The sequence below is a fragment of the Ambystoma mexicanum genome, chromosome 2q (genome assembly GCF_040938575.1).
Source record: "Ambystoma mexicanum isolate Mex_15411 chromosome 2q, UKY_AmexF1_1, whole genome shotgun sequence".
NCBI lineage: Eukaryota > Metazoa > Chordata > Amphibia > Caudata > Ambystomatidae > Ambystoma > Ambystoma mexicanum.
In genome coordinates this window covers 1,433,760,995-1,433,780,483 of record NC_090924.1, presented here as the reverse complement: position 1 = coordinate 1,433,780,483, position 19,489 = coordinate 1,433,760,995, and the positions used below count along the sequence as shown (strand labels likewise).

Genomic DNA, 19,489 nt, shown 5'->3' with positions numbered 1-19,489 from the left:
TAAGCCGTACGGTTTTTGGAACGCACCAGTTTCTTAAACTGCACTTCAGTCCCTGCAAATAAACATGACAAGTCTGTTGCACATCCCTACCGAATATTTTGTATATGAGAAGGATGACTGCCTGTGGGCTGGACCAGGCTAAGACAATCACTAAAGAAAGGCTTTAGTGGCGTTAGGTTTCATCTCGGCAAATATCCTTTATTAAGAAGCAGGGTACGTACAATGGATATTAAGGTCATTCCTAGAGCTGATACGTGGCTTGCAGGAAGACTACAGGTGGAGGTGCAGAAAATACAAAAGAAAACAGCGTTGCTGGTCTGCTGGCCGGCAGGCAAATAGATTTATGTTAATGGCTTCCTCAGCTCTTAACTACCCTTAAATGATGCGTCCCCTGCGATCTGCAGTTCCCTGGGTGATATCACAAGGTTACCCGAGGACTCCATGTCACCCTCCTTCAGCCCATGCCTGGCAGACAGAACTTACTGTACTCCATTGCACTGACCTAAGACTGCAAGTCCCATGATGCATTGTGTGGAGAAATGAAAGCCCAGGCTGCCATAGAAACTCAGCTGCAGCTGAGGGCATGGAATTCTCTTCTATTAGCATATGGGTAACGGCACCACTGAAAGGGCGATTTTGGAGTGGGGGAAGTTGAGGAGGCGGCATCGAGTGGAGCAAGTAACTTTACTGAGGTTACTGTTTAACACTTGCCTCCATTTGTGACACAAATGCACGCGACAGTGTGGGCCAGGGAACGGAGGGGCCACCCGCAAGGACTTCGTATGGCTTCAGGAGCGCAAGAGCGCTTCTTAGGAAAGATTGGCAGAGTTGCACGAGCTATGATAGGATATGATAGGTTATTTATAACGCGCTTAATACCCAGATGTTTCTAAGCGCGGACCCGGGGATCGAACCTGTGTGGCTCTGTGTCCTCTTGCTCCCAAGGCGAGCACGTTGCCCCTGAGCTATCCTCCCGAGAATTAATACTATCTAGAAGAGGGTTTATTCCAGAAGACATTGCACAGGTTGGGTGAACCACAATCGCCATCAAAGTTGCAATATGTAATATTCCAAAATAAAGATAGTCCTTGACACAAAAAGCACATGATGAAAGCAGTGCCCTATTAGAGAGGTCAGTGCGGAAAATGAGAAGAGAATTGCTGCAACGACACTCCTTTTACAAACCTCTTTACTGGCTGGAAGCAGGCAATAAATGAGAGCATCAGTGATGAGGCTCGCACCCAGCACTAATGTCTGCTCCCTTCCTGGGAAGCAGTGTAACCACCACACTGCCAATGCTCTGGCTATGATATGCGCCTGAGCGCTTATGCGCCAGAGGGCATCGCAGCCAAGTGCACGGTGCATAGGGCAAGCAAGTGCAAGCGCTCCGACCCCCTGTGGCACAACCCAGAAACGCTGAGAGGTGAAATGATAGGTAGCATCATAGGCAAGCGATTTAGCCACACCTCGGTGACATTTTGAAGCAAGAAATGTATGGCTGTGTGTTCATGACATGGCTGTGTCAGATGAGAAACCTGAAGCGGCTTGTCCCTTTGTATTTATGACAAGGTACCAGGCATGGGGGGCAGGGGAGTGATAGCAAAACTACCTTGAATTCCCAGGGCCTGAAGGAAAAGTCTGACTCTTAGCCCTAGCCCGACAGGCCTGTGCGAGGGGGCAGGCTTGCATACGCCATCTAGAGGAACAGCTTTCAGTATCTTGTATCCAGTTTGGACAATTTATGATGCCTCACAAATAATTGAGGGCATTTTATTCTAATTTCTCCCATTTTTGTATCTGTATATTTTAGGTGACTACTGAACCTTTTTCTCTTTGTGTGGGCATTCGCTTTGTCAGCGATAAATCATGTTGCCCTCTGACTATTATGCTAGCATTGTTCTCCGGAATCTCTGGCTCACTTAAGGCCTTAGCTCGGCAAAGCTACCCATGGGTGAGCTGTGGCTACTTCCAGGATGCATATGTGAATAGTTGATGGGTGTAGTGTGTTTAAGGCTGAAGCTACTCTTCCACTTCCATTCTCCCAATGAATTCTTCACAATGGTTGCACCGCCCCTGGCACTATCCACAAGTACCTGTAGTCCAGTGTCATTATTGTTGCATTAAGGCCTTGCACATTAGACGTTGCCATGTAAGTGCTTCCTTTTTGAGGTTGAAGTTCTGTGAAATAAACAACAACTCTGGGAGTATATGTATGCTAATTAGGGAAGGGTTGCATTTGAGCATCAGGTGTTCACCTTTCAGGAGTTCTCTCTATTTTTCTTTGGTTAGTAAGTGCTTCCATGTTAGGTGAGCAATTGTTGCAATAACTCCATGACAGAAAACCATCTCTCTGTGCTTTTAAAATCTTCATTGGACAAGCTCAGAAAAGAGCGGGAAAATGTGGGAGGAGCTACTTAATGATCTGGTGCTTTGAGGGCCATTCAAGGGATAAAAAGGCAGGCACTTCTTCCACAGTGCCCATGCCAGGAACAGCCTCAGATGAGAACAGTGATGCAGGCCCACTGGCTGAACATTGCAGTTTTTTCACCCTCTACTCTGCTTCTCTGCTCTTTTCACTGTATTTATTCTATTCTCTTCTCCTCTCCCTCCCCCTTCTCTCTCCCCTACTTTTTTCTGTGCACTTACTGTATCAGAATTGTCTCAGGACCTAGTATGATAGTAATAAATGTTTGTGTCCCCCCCTTACTTGTTATCCCCTCCTCCCCCTCCATCACTATCTGAAATGTCGTCGTGACTTTTGGTCTTGTTCCCTCAGTGTGTTGGTCTTCCACTGCCTGGAGCACAGCGGGGCTGGTGGTCTCTCAGTGCTGGTGGATGGGTTTCACGCAGCTGAGCAAGTACGTCAACGAAATCCTGAACACTTTGAGCTGCTCAGCACAGTCCCCATGAGATACGAGTACACGGAGAAGGACAATGGAATCCGAATGTGCGCCGACACGCCTGTGTTGAGCGTCCTCCCCTCCACGCATCTACCATACATGATCAGGTGAGGACCAGCCAGCTGCCCACCACACTATCCCCAACCCTGAGAGCCTGGAGTAACACAGGCAATAGCAGTCTTGGGAACCTCATTCACACACTGAGAGTGCTAGAGGTCTCAGCAGTATCCCAGGGGAGGGGAATGCAGCAACACAAGCACACACACACTGCCATGAGACAAGACTGCTTGCAGAGCATCATAGTAACGCAAAAAAGCACTGCCATGAGAAGCGAGGAACAGAACACCCTCAGTGGTATTCCAAAAGTAAGATTCATTCTGGGTTTCAATAGAAAAGGAACACGCATTGGCAATGTCAACAGGTTTAGCTTTTGTGTAGACTTGGAAAAGGCCCTTCCCAGTCACTGCTGTAGTGGTATTAACTGGTCATCGATGGTAGCAGGTACTAAATGGGGCGAGTACCTGGGCATCTAGTAGCAGTGCCTGGCAAATGCCTAACGCTTATACAGAAGCCAAAACTGTTGGCTTTGGCAATGCTTGTTTTTAGCAGGACTTCAGTGAAGGACAAGCATAGTGCTTATAAATCGAGTGGCTGAAGGCAGACCGGGTTATAACATTTCTATTACACCAGTAGCGTGTTTAGAGCTCCAGTTAAGTCATTAACTCTCAGAAGACTGCTTTGAGAGAACACTGGCAGACAGTTCAGGAGTAAAGTTTGATGGTAAGGCTTGATTAAAACGAGATCAAAGGTTTCCCATGAGGAGTTGTTTTGCGGGGAGGTGCAGGAACTGGGTGGGAATGGTCATAATGATTAGCATGGCCATGGGCATTCAATGGTTGGGCAAATAATCAAACAGAACCTACAGGCTGTGCGTCCCTCCTCATATGCCGTAAACACTTGTGTATAGGCGCGTTATAAATGCCATATCATATCATATAATTTCTCCCTATCTGTACTGAAATGCAATAGTTTCGGCTTATAGGGGGCTTAAGCGACACCTAAGAGCTCACACTAAAAATGAGGATCAGCACAAAGGATTTACAGAGGGATTCTATTGCCAACAACATAGGTTATATGTCCGACTAGGAGTTCAGACAGCCCCCTACTCCTTGTATGAAGTCCCCTCCTTGCCAGCAATGTTCCAAGCCCAAGACACACTGCAAATTGTGAGCACTACTGCAGTCTAAGGTCACAGGAGTAGCATATGTGATCGAAGAACATAATGATCGGTTGACATGTAAAAGTGCCACTCCTTGGAACACCGTGAAGTGGGTGCAGGACTGGACTGGGAACCAAAAAGGCCCTGGAATTTATTTTCAAAGTTCCCCAAATGACAGATTTTTAGCAAACCCAACCCGTTTCCTATGCGAAAATGTGGAAATACCACACAAAAGAGGTCCAGGGTGCAGAGGCCTACCAGGAAATCTCCAGAGTTCCCTAAAGGCCAGTCTACCCCTGCCCAGGGTGCAGAGGCCTACCAGGAAATCTCCAGAGTTCCCTAAAGGCCAGTTCGCCCCTGCCCAGGGTGCAGAGGCCTACCAGGAAATCTCCAGAGTTCCGTATAGGCCAGTCTACCCCTGAGTGGGCGGCCCTCATAAGCTCATTGGTCAGGTTCTGGTGGTGCTGGGCGTACTCCTGGACAAGGAGTTGAAGAAACAGCCTCCTCTGCAGGGGGCAGACTTCAGTTTAATTGCCCTGGCCGCACTCTAATTAAAAAATGGATACCACTCGTTCGACGTATGGATGAAGTTTAATCTGTAACTTTAAATCAATCGATTGGTTTTTTTTTTACTTATTCAAACATTTGCACAACATATTTTCAAACGATGGACATAATACATTTATGAAGTGGCGTAGTGAAAATATGGGTTAAGAAAAGCACGTCAGGCTGTTAGGTAGCCGGGGCGCCGGCAACAGGGATGAGGGTGCTGGGCAAGGCGCAGAGAAGGACTCGCTCCTGGCCTGCCTTGCTGCAGAGAGGGGCAGCGAGGATCGGTGTGATCCTGCTGGTAGGGGCCGGGGTTACGGGCGCATGTTATGGCAGGGTTATGTGAGGCAGGCCCTCTTCCTCCATGATGGCACGCAGCGCACCGCAGCTTGGTGCTGCAATAACGTGCAGGAGACAGGAGTCGGTGGGCAGACTGCCGAGTGGCTTTCTGTCTTATTGCTGATGGATTGTACCCATCAGCGGTGATTATTGGAAAGCGAGGCTTGAGCCTCATCACTCCATCTTCTCGGGTTGAGTATGTAGTCTTGAGTTAGGATTCTTCTTGGTCTGTGTGGACTTGTCACAGTAGGGCTGGTTTCACAGGGTCTTCGCAGTGATGGGCTGCGGGTAGCGGTCGAAGAGGTTTGCAGTGGTGGCAGTGAGTCTTCTGATCAGAGGGTTCAGGTTCTGATCCAGTCCTTGGCAGAAGTTCTTACTCAGCTTCGCTAGATGTTCGTCCAACATCTCGATGTCCAGTTCCCTGTGAAGGTCAGCTATCCTTGTGAAGATTGGAGCTCCAGACGATATCCACAGGGCCTTGTTCTGGACTATCTGAAGACTCTTCTGGTGTCGCTCATGGCAGGTCATCCATGCTGGGGAGGCATACGTCAGGGTTGGTCTGATGATCGCCTTGTAGGCATTGATCTTTGTCTGGAGGGGCATGGACTTGGTCTTCAGGAGTGGGTTCAGCGCTGCCATCTTTCCTGTTGCCTTCTGCTGAGTATTCTCGATATGGCTTCCCCATTGAGTTTGCTGTCCAGGGTCACACCGAGGTAGTGGCTGCTGCTCTCCCACTTGATTGAGTTGGTTGTGCGGGGGCACCTTGATCTTATTTCTGGTGAACAGAGTTGCAGTTGTCTTGCTGGTGTTGAGTTCTATCCGCCAGTCGCTGTACCACGTCGAGATGGTATCCAATGAAGCTTGCAGGTTCTTCACCACTTCCTTTTCACTGAATGACTGGGAGAGGACTGCAACAACGTCTGCATACAGTGCCAGGTCGGTCTTGTGGAGATCTGTCGGGATGTCGTTGGTGAAGAGGTTGAACAGGAAGGGTCCGAGGTTCGATCCCTGTGGCACGCCTGCTCGGATGGGATGGGATGAGGACATCTCAGACCGCATGGCGACATGGAAGGTGCGGCCTCCCAGGTAGCTTGCAATCGTCTCCACCAGGTAGTTTGGAAATCCCAGGCCAATCATCTTGTGCAGCAGTCCCTTGTGCCAGACTCGGTTGAATACTTTGGTGACATCCAGGAAGACGATTCCCATGGACTTCTTGATGTTGAATCCCTGGCTGATGGTGTCCACCACTCTCAGCAGCTGATGGGTCATCGCATGCTCCTTTTCGAAATCCAACCTGTTACTTTGGTAGTAGATTTCTTTCGGAGGTGAAGTCGCTGAGGAGGGCAAGGAGGACCTTCTCCAGGAGCTTCATTAATCCAGAGAACAGGCTGATGGGGCCGTAGTTCGCTGCATCCCCCAGTGGTTTGCCGGCCTTCGGGAAAATGATGACCCTTGCTTCCTTCCAGGTTCTCGGGAAGTGCTGGAGCCTCATGCATGCATTGAAGATCTCTGTGAGGTGTTCCATTGATGTCAGCGGGAGGTTCTTGATTGCCAGGTTGCTTATTCCGTCGCTCACTGGTGCCTTGCTGTACGCCAGCTTCTCTGCAAGTCCTGCTATTTCAGAGCTTGCGCACCTGCCAAGCGGGAATCCGCTCGGCCGTTTTATTGGGTCAGTCACGCAGGCGACCACATGTCACCAAATAGGCATGAGCCCTGTGGCTGTGCCTATGTCACAACATCCCATGCCAAGGGTATAAAATAAAATAATGGAAGACATAACATTATGCACAGTCCGTTATATACATTGGTTATATACAAAATGTACAAAATGTACATTCATGCACTCCACTAGTTTACATATTTACATGGAGTCGGACAATGACACTCAACTTCACTGAGTCTAATTTAAGGCCACTAAACGGGCAGGAGCACAGCACCAAAAGTACATCGCTATCCATTGGGATATTAGGAGATGCACATAAAAGGGGTGGCACCTTTTATTAGTTCCCGAGCCAAGTGTCAGCAGGCCACATGCAGGCAAAGCCGCACTGGTTTTACCACGGGCCACATCTGCTCTGCAGGATCAGTCCTCAGACAGCAGCAGTCCCTGATGGCAAACAGTGCCAGCACGATGTTGGGGCAGGCTACTGGCGGCCCACGGGCCACACTGAAGTTGTGGTAGCAAACAGGGGGTGGCAATGACAACCTCCTGCATGACCCACCGCATGGAGAGCACAGTGGTGATCTCATTATTCCACTCTCCCACTGTCCAGACAGCCTGACTCCTTTACTTATTTCACTTTCAGGCACACATAAAGCAGGACCTTCTCCGGGCCCACACTGCGCAGCGGGCCTCAAGAATAGGCACGTTCCAAGTGTTGAGAGTAGAAGAGAGTGACCTGTTCCTTGCCCATGCTGCGCAGCGGGCCGCAAGGATAGGCACATTCCAAGTGGTGAGAGTAGCAAAGAGTGACCTGCTACTGGCTCATCCTGCACAGCGGGCCACAAGGATAGGCACATTCCAAGCGGTGAGAGTAGCTTAGAGTGACCTGCTCCTTGCCCATGCTGCACAGCGGGCCGTGAGGATAGGCACGTTCCAAGGGGTGGGAGTAGCGTAGAGTGACCTGCTCTTGGCCAACGCTGCACAGCGGGTCGCAAGGATAGGCACATTCCAAGTGGTGAGAGTAGTGTAGAGTGACCTGCTCCTGGCTCACGCTGCACAACGGGCCACAAGGTTCGGCACGTTCCAAGTGGTGGGAGTAGAGTAGAGTGACCTGCTCTTGGCCAACGCTGCACAGCGGGCCGCAAGGATAGGCACATTCCAAGTGGTGAGAGTAGTGTAGAGTGACCTGCTCCTGGCTCACGCAGCACAACGGGCCACAAGGTTCGGCACGTTCCAAGTGGTGGGAGTAGCGTAGAGTGACCTGCTCTTGGCCCACGCTGCACAGCGAGCCGCAAGGATAGGCACGTTCCAAGTGGTGAGAGTAGCATAGAGTGACCCACTCCTGGCCCATGCTGCACAGCGGGCCGCAACGATTGCCATGTTCCAAGTGTTGAGAGTAGTGTAGAGTGACCTACTCCTGGCCCACGCTGCACAGCGGGCCACAAGGATAGGCACATTCCAAGTGGTGAGAGTAGCATAGAGTGACCTGCTCCTGGCTCACGCTGCACAACGGGCCACAAGGTTCGGCACGTTCCAAGTGGTGGGAGTAGCGTAGAGTGACCTGATCCTGGCCCACGCTGCGCAGCGGAGGCCTCAAGGATTGGCAGGTCTATGCATAAACAAATGCTCCGGGCTCTTCGGCAGCATTGACCCACCGTTAGCGGGACCTCGTTGGCATGGCCAACGGTTGTCAGGCACGGCCTAACAGGTGGGGAGCACAACGTGAGACGTGGCGCTGTGCCCCTCCAGTCTGCTCCAGGGACTCCGGAGACAGGAGCCCATGAGTCACAGGCCTCGCCAGCACCAGCCAGCGGTTGTCGGGCAGACCCGTCCAGCTGCAGAGAGCACTTTGGGCAGGCACCTCCTCCAACGTGCCCTGAGGCTCTCCGGCAGCACGCGTGCTTCCATTCCATCCTCGTCGCCAGTTGTTAGGTTGCCGGGGCGCCGGCAATATGGACGAGGTTGCTGGGTAAGGCCCAGTGCAGGACTCGCTCCTGGCCCACCTTGCTGCAGAGCGGGGTTTGCGAGGATCGGTGTGATCCTGCTGGTAGGGGCCGGCTTGCTGGCACATATTATGGCAGGGCCGTGTCAGGCAGTTCCTATGCGTGCGTGATGACGTGCAGTGCGCCGCGGCTTGGTGCTGCAATAACGTGCAGGAGAGAGGAGTCGGTGGTGGAACTGCCAAGCGGGAAGTCGTTCGGCCTTTTATTGGGTCGGTAACACGCTCCATGTGAACAAATGATACAGGGCGCAAGCAATCAAACACGAACATAGCTCACAAGATATCAACTCAAGGTTTTCTAAACTATTTAATGCTATCACGTGCATCTAACTTCCGGCTTAACAATCTCCCCAGAGAAATCCGGGTCCAGCAGCTCGAATCAAGGTGTGAAGCAAACTAAATGTGTTTTACCTGACTTTAAAGGTGGGATGGTTCAGGTAAACACTGATAACAGACTACAGCCCACAGCATTCTGGTCATTGCAGTTCCTAACAATAAAAAAAAACAATCGTTGGGCTCTGTTTGTGTTGGATGGGCAGTGGCAATGTTTGGCCCTCAGAGTAACCATTTCATTAAAGGATATTGATGGTCATTGTGGAGATGTGCAGGTGGGGAAATTTCTATAAGTATTACAAAGGGGCCTTTGCTCAGGTGGGCTAATTAGGCTAATTACAAGCACACCATGAATGACCCAAACCCTGCTCCCTGACATATTTCGGGCTCACTCAACAGGATGGCCCACCCCCTGATGGATAGTGGGCACACCATGAATGATGACCCCCCCCCCCGATTCCTTGACAGATTGCATCCTCTGCTTGATAGATGGACCGTCCTTCACTCCCTGACTGAGTGCGCAAGCGCACACTGAAGGATGGCTTTCCCTCACGCTCTGACTGATGGGGGACACACCCTGAAAGATGGCTCATCCCTCACACCATGACTGATTGCGGGCACATCCAGAATGATGTCTCATTCCCTACACCCTGACATTGCGGGCACATCCTAAACAGATGCCCATTCCTCAAACCCTAACGTATTGCAGAAATGATGGACCCACCCGCCACTCTCTGGCTGCTTGTGGGCCCACCCTCGAACTCTGGGTCCTCCCTGATCCCTGGCAGAATAAGGGCACGCCCTGAATGGTGACATGCACCTCACTCCCGGACAGATTACCGCCACATCCTCAACCATGGCCCATCCATCACTTTCGGACTGGTGGCACCTCCCACAGCTGTGACTGACTCCTGGCAAGCACTGAATGATGGCCATCTGTCTGTGCCTGACTGACAGTAGGCTAGGGGGGACAGTTTAAAAAAGAAAATGAGACAGGCCATAGACATAGAAGTAGGACTAAAGCAAATACAAATAAAACTGTACTCCTACTTCTATGTCGTTGGTTTGTTGCAGGCGGTTGTGGAGGTGGTGAGCTCACAGGCACACTCCTCTCATTGGAGGAGACTGCTGGGGTGGGGAAGGGGAAGGAGAAGGAAATGGGGGTGTGAAAAGCATTCACTCCCGCATTCACGCGCATGTAGAGCCGCGAAGGTCCGATTTCGGGATTTCAAAATCGTGTCCCGGCAAAAACCGGCACCGTAGTCACCCAGCCTTCCAATCTCAGGAGGAGGTTTGTAAAATTAAAAAACACTTGGGGCCCCGGGACGGAGGGCAATTTACCCAGAATGTCCTGGGAAAACCGGGACGTCTGGTCACCCTACTGCAGGCTCACACTGAATGACGTTCCATTCTCCACTTCCTAACTGACTGTGGTCACACCCTGCAGGACTGTGCTGCATCACTCACCTTCTCTCTCTCTCTCTCTCTCTCTCTCTCTCTCTCTCTCTCTCTCTCTCCTTCTCTCTCCCTCTCTCCTGTTCACAGGTACAATAACTTTGACCGATGTCCAATCAACAAAGTTCCTCACGACGTGGTGCGTCGCTGGTACGCATCTTACCAGGACTTCACCAGAGAGATCCGGAAGCCTGAGAACAAGCTCACTTTTAAGCTGAACCCGGGAACGGTAAGGACCCAAGGAGGCCCCCTGCTGCCCGGCCATGTCATTAACCTGGCTTGTCTGCTTCTTAATCTTACCAGACATGCAGGGAGACTAGTTCCTACTGCCTTATGTGCGGTAAGAAGGGGTGCAGTCTCGAAGTCTGAGCATGCATCACTCTGTACGCCAATTCATTCTAGAGGAATTTGGGGGGGGGTTGCAGCTAATATATGTACTTATATGTTTTAAATGGGTCCAAATTGTGCTTTTCATTTATTTATTTTATTTATTTATTTCACTTATAAAGTGTGCATACAACCCTCGGGCCTGGAGGTGCTGTTACAGACACACGCTATTTACCTGCAGGTGGCATATTGTGGGCGAGGAGCAGATACAGGGGCGTGGCACGAGTGCTAGAATAAGCATAAACGAGATAGCAAATAATCAAACAGCTGGGTTTTTAGGGCTCTCTGGAACACCCAGTATGACTGTGCCGCTCTTAGGGTGGGGGGCGGGGGCAGGAGAGAATTCCACAGTTTAGCTGAGGTGTAGGGAAAGCTTGCGCCCCCAGCTTTAGCTCATCTGACTTTAGGTAAGAGGAGGCGGTGGGCACAGGGTGTCCTGGCGGATTGGACTTCGGAGATTTTCTGGGAGAAGTGGGGGCCGTATTAGAAAGGCACTCATGAGTGATAGACAGGGGTTTAAGTATGATGCGTTCTCGGATGGGCAACCAATGTGCTGCTTTTCTGGCTGTAGTGATGTGTTCTTTTTTGGGAATGTTAAGAGCTGCTCGGAGGGCATTATTTTTGCATGACTTGTAGTCACTTCTGTTGGTTTATGACTCAGGAGCCTGCGAAGAAGACGTTATAGTAGTTTAGCCTTGAGCCGATGACTGCGCGGGCAATAGTTAAGCATCTGTCTGTGGAGAGGATAGGTCTGGAGGCGTGCAGTAGTTTGGTGGCATAAACTGCTGAGGAGGCGATAGCGCTCACTTGGCGAGTCATGAAGAGGGAGGTGTCGAGGTAGACACCAAGGGTCTTCACTGACGACGAGGCAGGGATCAGGATGTTGCCAATATGGACGTTTTGTTCATTGAGGTTTTTTAGCACTGCTGGGCGTCCAACCAGCAGGATTTCTGGCTTGTCCCCATTGAGGCGCAGGCGGCTTGCCGCCATCCATTCCTTAACTAAATAGAAATGCACTCTGTCCCAAAAATCTGGGGGCCCCATTTGTCGAGGTTGTGACCTAGGGCGGGTACGATGGATTCTGTCCAATTCTATCTCCGCATCATGGGGCGTTTGGAGTAAAAGTGTGGGAAAAGGTCGTCATCCGAGACCCCAATCGGGATCCCTCAAATGTGTATATTATTCCTCCTGTCCGATTCTCAGCATTCTTTTTTCCCTCCTTTTTTGGAAAGGAGTGCTTTGAAGCCTATGGGTGAATAGCGCTTTATAAAGAATATAAATAAATAAAATAAATGAAGTCGAATTTGGGCATTTTGCAGTGCGCTGCCCCCCTCTGTTTTCACCCATACTGCTCCTTCCCTGTGGTGTGTTGCTGACTTGTTGCCTCCTGTGTGCCTCCTCTTTGTACACCCTCCCCCTTGGTGCTTCCTCGGGTGTGCGGCTGTGGGCTGTGCTTCGTTTCCTCCCTCACTCTCTCACTTGCCTCCTTGCACCCTCTATGGTTCTCTCAATCACTCCCATCTTCTAAAACTGTTACTCTATCTCCTATCCAATCCCTCTCACTAAGTCTGGTAGGGAAAGGTTCAAGAGGGATATCCTTGTCTCCAACCCAGGCCTCCCTATCGCTGATACCTACATCAGCGCTTCCTCCAGACAGACTCTCACGACATCCTCTTTGTTGTTCACTCTCCAGACCTATGAACCCCTCATATGGTCTCTGCTATCTCTCCTTTCTCCTACTCTCTCATTAATAGTGGCGCCCGGTAGGAGATCCTTGTGGCCTCCTTCCAATCCTCCAAGGCCATCATCAATGTCTATCTAAATGGTACTGTCATGGTCCAGGGCTCTCAGCCCAATCTCCTCCTTCTTGATCGGTGTCTCCCGCGTCTCATTAATTTCCTCCCTTCGGAGCAGCCAGAGGCATGAAAACTGCTCTCCTGAACACACATGAAGATCTGCTCTCTAATCCCGACTCCAGCTCTCCCTCTGTCATCATCCTCCTCAACCTTTCCTTTGATTTCGACCTGGTCAATCACGTCACCCTGATCAACTGACTCCGTGTGAACCTGGGCATCACTGATCAGGCTCTGGCTGACCTCCTTCCTCCTGGACCGCCCCTCCCAGGTACAACTAGGCTCCTTTCTCTCCCCCTCCTCTCTCTCCACATGTGGAGTCCCCCCGGGCGTTATCCTCTCACCCTGACAATTCAATGCCGATCTGGCCCCTTTTGCCCAGCTGATCACCACCTTCTCTTCTAACTTTCAGTATTATGAAAATGACATACAGCTCCCTTTCAGGCTTCCCTCACCCTCCTCTCCTTCCTCGCTCATTCCTGACTGTCTATCTGCAATTCAGGTTTGGTGTGCCTCTAACGATCTTTGCCTTAATGCCAGTAAGATGGAGATCCTTTACATTGGGACCCCTCTCCTGCTTTCCCTCTCTCACTCTGGCCACCCTGCTTGGGCCCTATACCCTCGCCTTCCTGTGAGGCAAAACAATCTTGCCGTCATCTTCGACTCCACTCTCTCCTTTTCCCCTCACACCACAGACATTGCCAAAAAGGCCCACTTCCAGCTGCACCTCCTCAGAGGTAGGCTACCTTTTATCACTTTCCCCCAGAAGCTCACGTTCTCCAGAGCCCTGGTTCTCTCCAGGATGGACTACCGCAACAGCCTCTTTCACAATCTGCTTACCTCTACTCTTTGCCCCCTGCAACTAATCCAGAACAGGACTGCGAAATGTATCCTTGGCCTCTAAGCCCAGGGACCGTATCTCTCCAGCCTTGAAATCTCTCTACTGGCTCCTGGTGGCTGCAAGAATCAAGTTCAAGACCCTCTGTTTCGTCCACAAGGCTTTCTGGGGCTAGGGCTCTCACTACATCCAACCCTCTCTTCAGTAATACCTTCCTTCTAGAGACCTTCACTCAGCTACCTCCAACTCTCTGAGGATCAGACACTTCTCCATGCAGAGAGTGGGGGAAAGATCTCTCTGCTCTGAAGGTGCCTCCCTCTGGAACAGCCTCCCTGCCCCTCTCAGACTTCAGCCAGACCCCCTGAAGTTCCGATAGCAGCTCAAGACCCTCCTTTTCTCCTTTGTCTTCTCTCTCATGCTCCCTTGCTAACTTACCTGACCTCTGCGCCGGCTGGTTTGCTTGTTTCCCTCAGAGTCTCACTCGGTACCAGGCTCCTCCATGACCAATCTCCATTTGCTCTGCCTCCTGATCTACTGCGCACTTAGGTGCTGTAACTGTAACCCCTACAGCCGCTCTACCTCCTTGCACCTACCCAGAGCCATGCTGCCCTGATCACACTTCCCCGTTCCTCTCCCTTGCGCTTCCCCATTTCCCTCCCCTTGCATTTCTATTGTCGCACCTGCACGATCCAAATGACACAAGGCCTAGAAGGATTGTGTATCTTGTCCTCCCTATGTCCTCTCTCCCTTGTCTGGCTGCGCTTAGAAACACTTGTGTACAGGTGCGTTACAAATGCCATACCATATCATATCATATCCTCCTGCCTCTAATCTAGGGCCTCACAGCGTGCCTCCAGCACCTGCATTTTGTGCACCCATTCGGTGACCTCAAAGGATTGCTCGCAGACAGTCGTTTGTATCTCCTCAACTCTGCTCTCGGCTTCAGGCCTCCTCCAATCCAGAGCGGTTATTTTCTGCGAGAGTTTGGCTGTACCATTCTGAAATGTATTTCTGATCTCGGAAAGGAGCATTTGAAGATCAGCCTTGGTAATCAGCTGAGCATGCAGGCCCTCGCGGACCTCCTCCGCATGCACCATCACTTCCACTATGTCTGCCTTTTTAGGTTCCTCTTGCGGTTACTGGAGCATGACAGCAACGTCAGTTTTCTTTCCTCCTTTTTTGCCATGTTACCTCTTCTTGGGCAGCAGCAAGAATGAGACACTTCCCCTAGCCCAGGTGTCGTTGAGCGCCCCCTTGTCACAGACGCCTCAGTGGGGGGGAGTGCTCCAAGCACACAGCGTTAGGTGAAACCAGAATTAAGATCAGCTCACACTCTCAGGCATTGCAGGTCTATCAGACCAGGGAGCACAACCAAATTCAACTTCCTGACTTGTATCCCACCAGGGACCTTCGAGCCACGCAGTAGCCAATCCCGAGTGAGGATAACAGTCCTGAGAAATCCTCATATAGGGCAGAGAACGGTGGGGGTCCTCTCCTTCTCTGATGCGGATATCCGTGCATGGCTGGAAGTGGGATGGAGGAGAGGGCAGCAGAAACGCTGCTGATCAAAAGACCAGCCTCCATCTTGGACCAAGGCAGAGCATGCACAACCGAACACTACAGTTTGGCCAAAAGGCCCAAAACCCCAGGCTTGCATACATACCTATTCACTCTGCTCCTCATTACTCATTTAAGTAACCACCTGATGGCTTGTCCTTCAGTGTATGTAACCCTGATCGCACTGCACAGCTGGGATCAGCTCAACTCAAGCCTTCGCTCCTCCTACCTCTCTCCGCTGACACTAAAATATGGCTGCCATCTTAGGGAACGTTCATGGAGCTACACCGGACATTCAGATAGACGTAGACGTAGCTGCCACCTGAAGCACATTCAGCCACTGGAAAGGGGGTGTCTTTGACCTCATCATTCCCACTACTTCAGAGGCTCTCAAGGCACCATCTTCTTTGATGGCAGTCCTGGCCACGCCCCATTATGTTAATTTCTAATGATCACTTCCAGTATATATTTTAGTCATAAGAGGAACGTTAAACACATTATCAAAACTTAGAATATGCATATAAATAATTGTTTGATAGAAGGTTATCATTCTGTCATGATTCCTGCCCCTCATGTCCCCAGCCCTCCAAGATGTCAGGCTAGAGCCAGGCCACAATCACCTACATGACCTTCAAGGGCCTCTCCATCCCTTCAAAGACCCACTTGGAGTCAGACTTGGCGCTTGTGGCACCAGACTCACTCACTCCCATAGGATAACATTGGGGATTGGACTTGTAGTGCACTGATGGGGTCAAGATGGATGCCCCCACATATTTCGGTTCCCAGAACTGCATGTGCAGTCTAGTCTTTTGGGTGTGGTTCAGCCCAGAGACACCTGGGATACCCAGAGATTATTTAAGCTATACACAGGCTGAGAAACATGCTTTGCGTTTTCTGCACCTGCAGCGTGACACTCACTGTGTTCGGATCGGTCTCCAGTAGGCCTGCATCTTTCTTCTGCGCTCAGCTCCTGCAAGAACAAGAACACCGTTAGGAACAGCCTTACCCTGCGGCGCTTCTGCCCATCATTCATCGCTCCTTCTGTTCTGTGGGCATCTTCGGCAGTGTCATTTCCATCCCGGCACACCGCTTCCTAAGGAAAAGGTAAAGAACAGAAAAAAGGCATTAGTAAGCATTCAGCAAATCTTCGTTTATTTTTTAATGACTGTACGAGCTTCAAACGCTTAGCTGAATCCCAGCCGCTCTGGGGGAACTCTGTCTCCGGAACTTCTCAACCATCTGCAAGAGGGAAAAGACACTCCAGGTTAGCGTGGAAACATCTAGAGGTGCCACATACTGCGCTTACTCACCGCATGTCTTCTTCATAACTGGCATCCACGCTGAAAACTTTGCGGCACCTAAAAGACACAGAAAAAGAACTCTGTTCGATACAACTACAAAAGGGTTGCATCGCACATCGCGCTCTCACTGACCTTCTGCGCTATTCATCTCAGCAGCACGTCGTAATCCCCGGACGCCGGCCATCATCTAAGGAAGGAAAGGAACGAAGTTAGAGAACTGTTCAAAAGACTCATTATACTTACCTGTCGGACTCTTGCCAGTGAAGTAACTAGGCAGCAACGAGCCCTCATCAATCAACGCGCCCCTGCGCTGAAAGCAGGATGGAGAGCACACTTTCCAAAAAAACCAAGGTGAGCTGTGGATCAAAGGGAAAGGTTGGTCCCCGGGGAAGAAGGGGTTCAAGCATTCAGAGACAATAGGGAGTTAAACTCTACAAATCCTGTGTTTCAGGCCCAGTCTCCAGTCGAGTAGACTCCAGGGAAGGGTTTGAGGTCATAAGAGGTCAGAACAGGCTGAGTGACGTCCCCGTGGATACCAGGTGAGCGTTACAGAACGCAAAGCCTCACATCAAAATCCACCTGGGCATCATGGAAACGTCAGAAACCGGCCCGTTAGCCCACATGTTGGGGCAGCTATGTTCCGAAGTACATGCAGCCAGGCAGGAGACCAACACCCTGAGGAGAGCGCTGATGGTAGCCAAAGAACGCATTGATGATTTAAGCTGGCAACTTCTCCAGTCACAAGCAGGGCATGCACCATTGCCGGGAAGCGTGCCCTCGGGCCACAGACAAGGAAGATACCATCAAGGAATCAGAAAACTCCCCAGCCCGGCAAGTGTAGGGGTCCACTTGTCGAGCAAAGAAAGTGAAGTACAGCCTCCCATTTTGCACTATCTCTGGTCTTGATCAATCACCAACAACCATCTCGGATGCACACAGTAAGAGCGTATATTGACAGTGGAGCCCTTGGGAATTACATCGACCAGGATCTTGCGGCATAGATGGGGTTTCCGTTACGCCCTAAATCAACCACTGACACTGTTACCACTGTCAACGGCATGGAAATAGCTTCTGGTCCAGTTTCCCAGTGCACTGCAGCTTTAACCCTTCTGTGCCAGGATGGACACCAAGAATCTATCGTTTTCGACCTCATTAAGGCACCACAGTTCCGGTTGATTTTGGGAATGCCATGGTTGGTAGCTCACAATCCTTCAATCGATTGGCGAGCAAAAGAATTGGCCTTTCCCGAGACTTGCGCCCACACATGTTATTGCCAAGAGAAACAACCAATAGACACCAGAGCATCCATGCTTGCGACTGTGGCAATCGGCACCCGACCAAGTGAATACCAGGACTTTCAAGATGTCTTTCAGAAAGAACAGGCTAATACCCTGCCACTGCATAGACCATACTATTGCCAAATTGACCTGATACCCGGTGCACAAATCCCTTGTGGGTGAATTTACGCACTCACTGAACCAGAAAACCAGCACCTGAAGGGCTTTCTTGACCAATACCTGGCCAACGGGTTCATCCGTCCCTTGAAGTCTCTAGCAGCCAGTCCTCTATTCTTCGTACCAAAAAAGGAGGGGGACTTGAGAACGTGCATCGACTATCGCGCACTGAACCAGATTACCGTAAAAAAACGCTACCCCCTGCCACTGATCCCTGAATTGCTTGATCAAGTCAAAGATGCCCAAATCTACACCAAACTAGACCTGAGGGGGGCATATCACCTTCTTCGTGTAAAACAGGGGGACGAATTGAAAACCGCTTTCGCACCAAATACGGCTTGTACGAATATCAAGTAATAACCTTTGGCCTTTGCAACGCGCCTGCAGCATTTCAATACTTCATGAACGATGTCCTACGGGAATTGATTGATGTCTGTGCTCTAGTGTACATCGACCATATTCTAGTATATTCTGCATCAAAGCAGGACCACGTTAAACATGTCCGATCCGTATTGGAGAAACTCCGTCAACATCAGCTCTACGCCAAGCTCGAAAAGTGCTCATTCCACGTCTCCGAGGTGGAATTCCTGGGCTTTATTCTCAGCCTGAATGGAATCCGAATGGATGTACACAAGGTAGATGATATCCTGAACTGGCCATCCCCAAATTCATTCAAGGGGGTTCAAAGTATGCTGGGTTTTGCAAACTTCTACTGCCGGTTCATCCCAGGATTTTCGCAAATAGTGCATCCCATCACGTCATTGCTAAGGAAAAGCAACAAAAAGTTCCAGTGGACAACAGAAGCTGAGGAAGCTTTCCAGGAACTCAAAGCAAGATTCACATCTGCCCCAATCTTACGCCACCCTCGCCCTGATCTCCTATACCTGGTGGAAACGGACGCCTTGTAAGAGGATTCAATTCAACACTACAGCTAAGTCAATGCCTAGTCTGGGATACTGGATGGAAACCCTTATTGATATATCTTTATGTCCAGTTCATGAGTTCTGGATGACTACCCCTATATAACACCCCTCTCTTGGAATCCCCCTGACCCCACTGAGCAAAGAAGTAGTTCTGTTTTGCAAGTTAAAAGGTTTATTTGAGAATTTAAACAATATATTTATATCACACTTTATAATAAATTAATAATTGAATATCACACTTAATCTGAGCAGTAATCAATAATGGATAGTCTGGCACTAGCACACTTCTTTATAATCAATGATGAGTGGTTATAGGATGGATAAAATAGCAACAATAGCAACAATACTTTCATGGTTTCAAATGGATGCAAGGTGGAATGAAAATGCAGTACAGAAAATAACTTGATAGGGTTTCAGCAAAAGACAATGTAATCCCTTTCTTGGACAATTCACCCCGCAGCAGCTTATACAACAGATAGGAGTTTTGAAACACAGGCAAAATGCTTTGAATATGGTGACAATGCAGTGAGAAATATGCTGAAAATGCTTTTAATTCCCTTCAGGAGGTTCAGGGTGAGTGGTATCTAGTTAATATGAGTTCAGGCTCACTCTAGAAATGATTCAGGGATGGTTCTTAAGAGGCAAATGAAATTTAGCAGTTCAGGCAAAAGCAGCTATCTTTTTACAAGTAAAGAAATCGGGCCAAATCGCAAATC

General features: G+C 50.0%; 1 protein-coding gene across 6 annotated transcripts in view; it reads left to right on the top strand.

Moving 5' to 3' along the window:
* LOC138570229 (trimethyllysine dioxygenase, mitochondrial-like) overlaps nt 1-19,489 on the top strand; it is a 114,283-nt gene that overhangs the window by 72,990 nt on the left and 21,804 nt on the right. For all 6 annotated transcript variants that reach the window (XM_069648964.1, XM_069648961.1, XM_069648963.1 and 3 more), the window contains 2 exons: nt 2,777-3,007; nt 10,551-10,689. In XM_069648964.1, the coding sequence (XP_069505065.1) occupies nt 2,777-3,007; nt 10,551-10,689 (370 nt within the window). The remainder of the gene's footprint in view (nt 1-2,776; nt 3,008-10,550; nt 10,690-19,489) is intronic.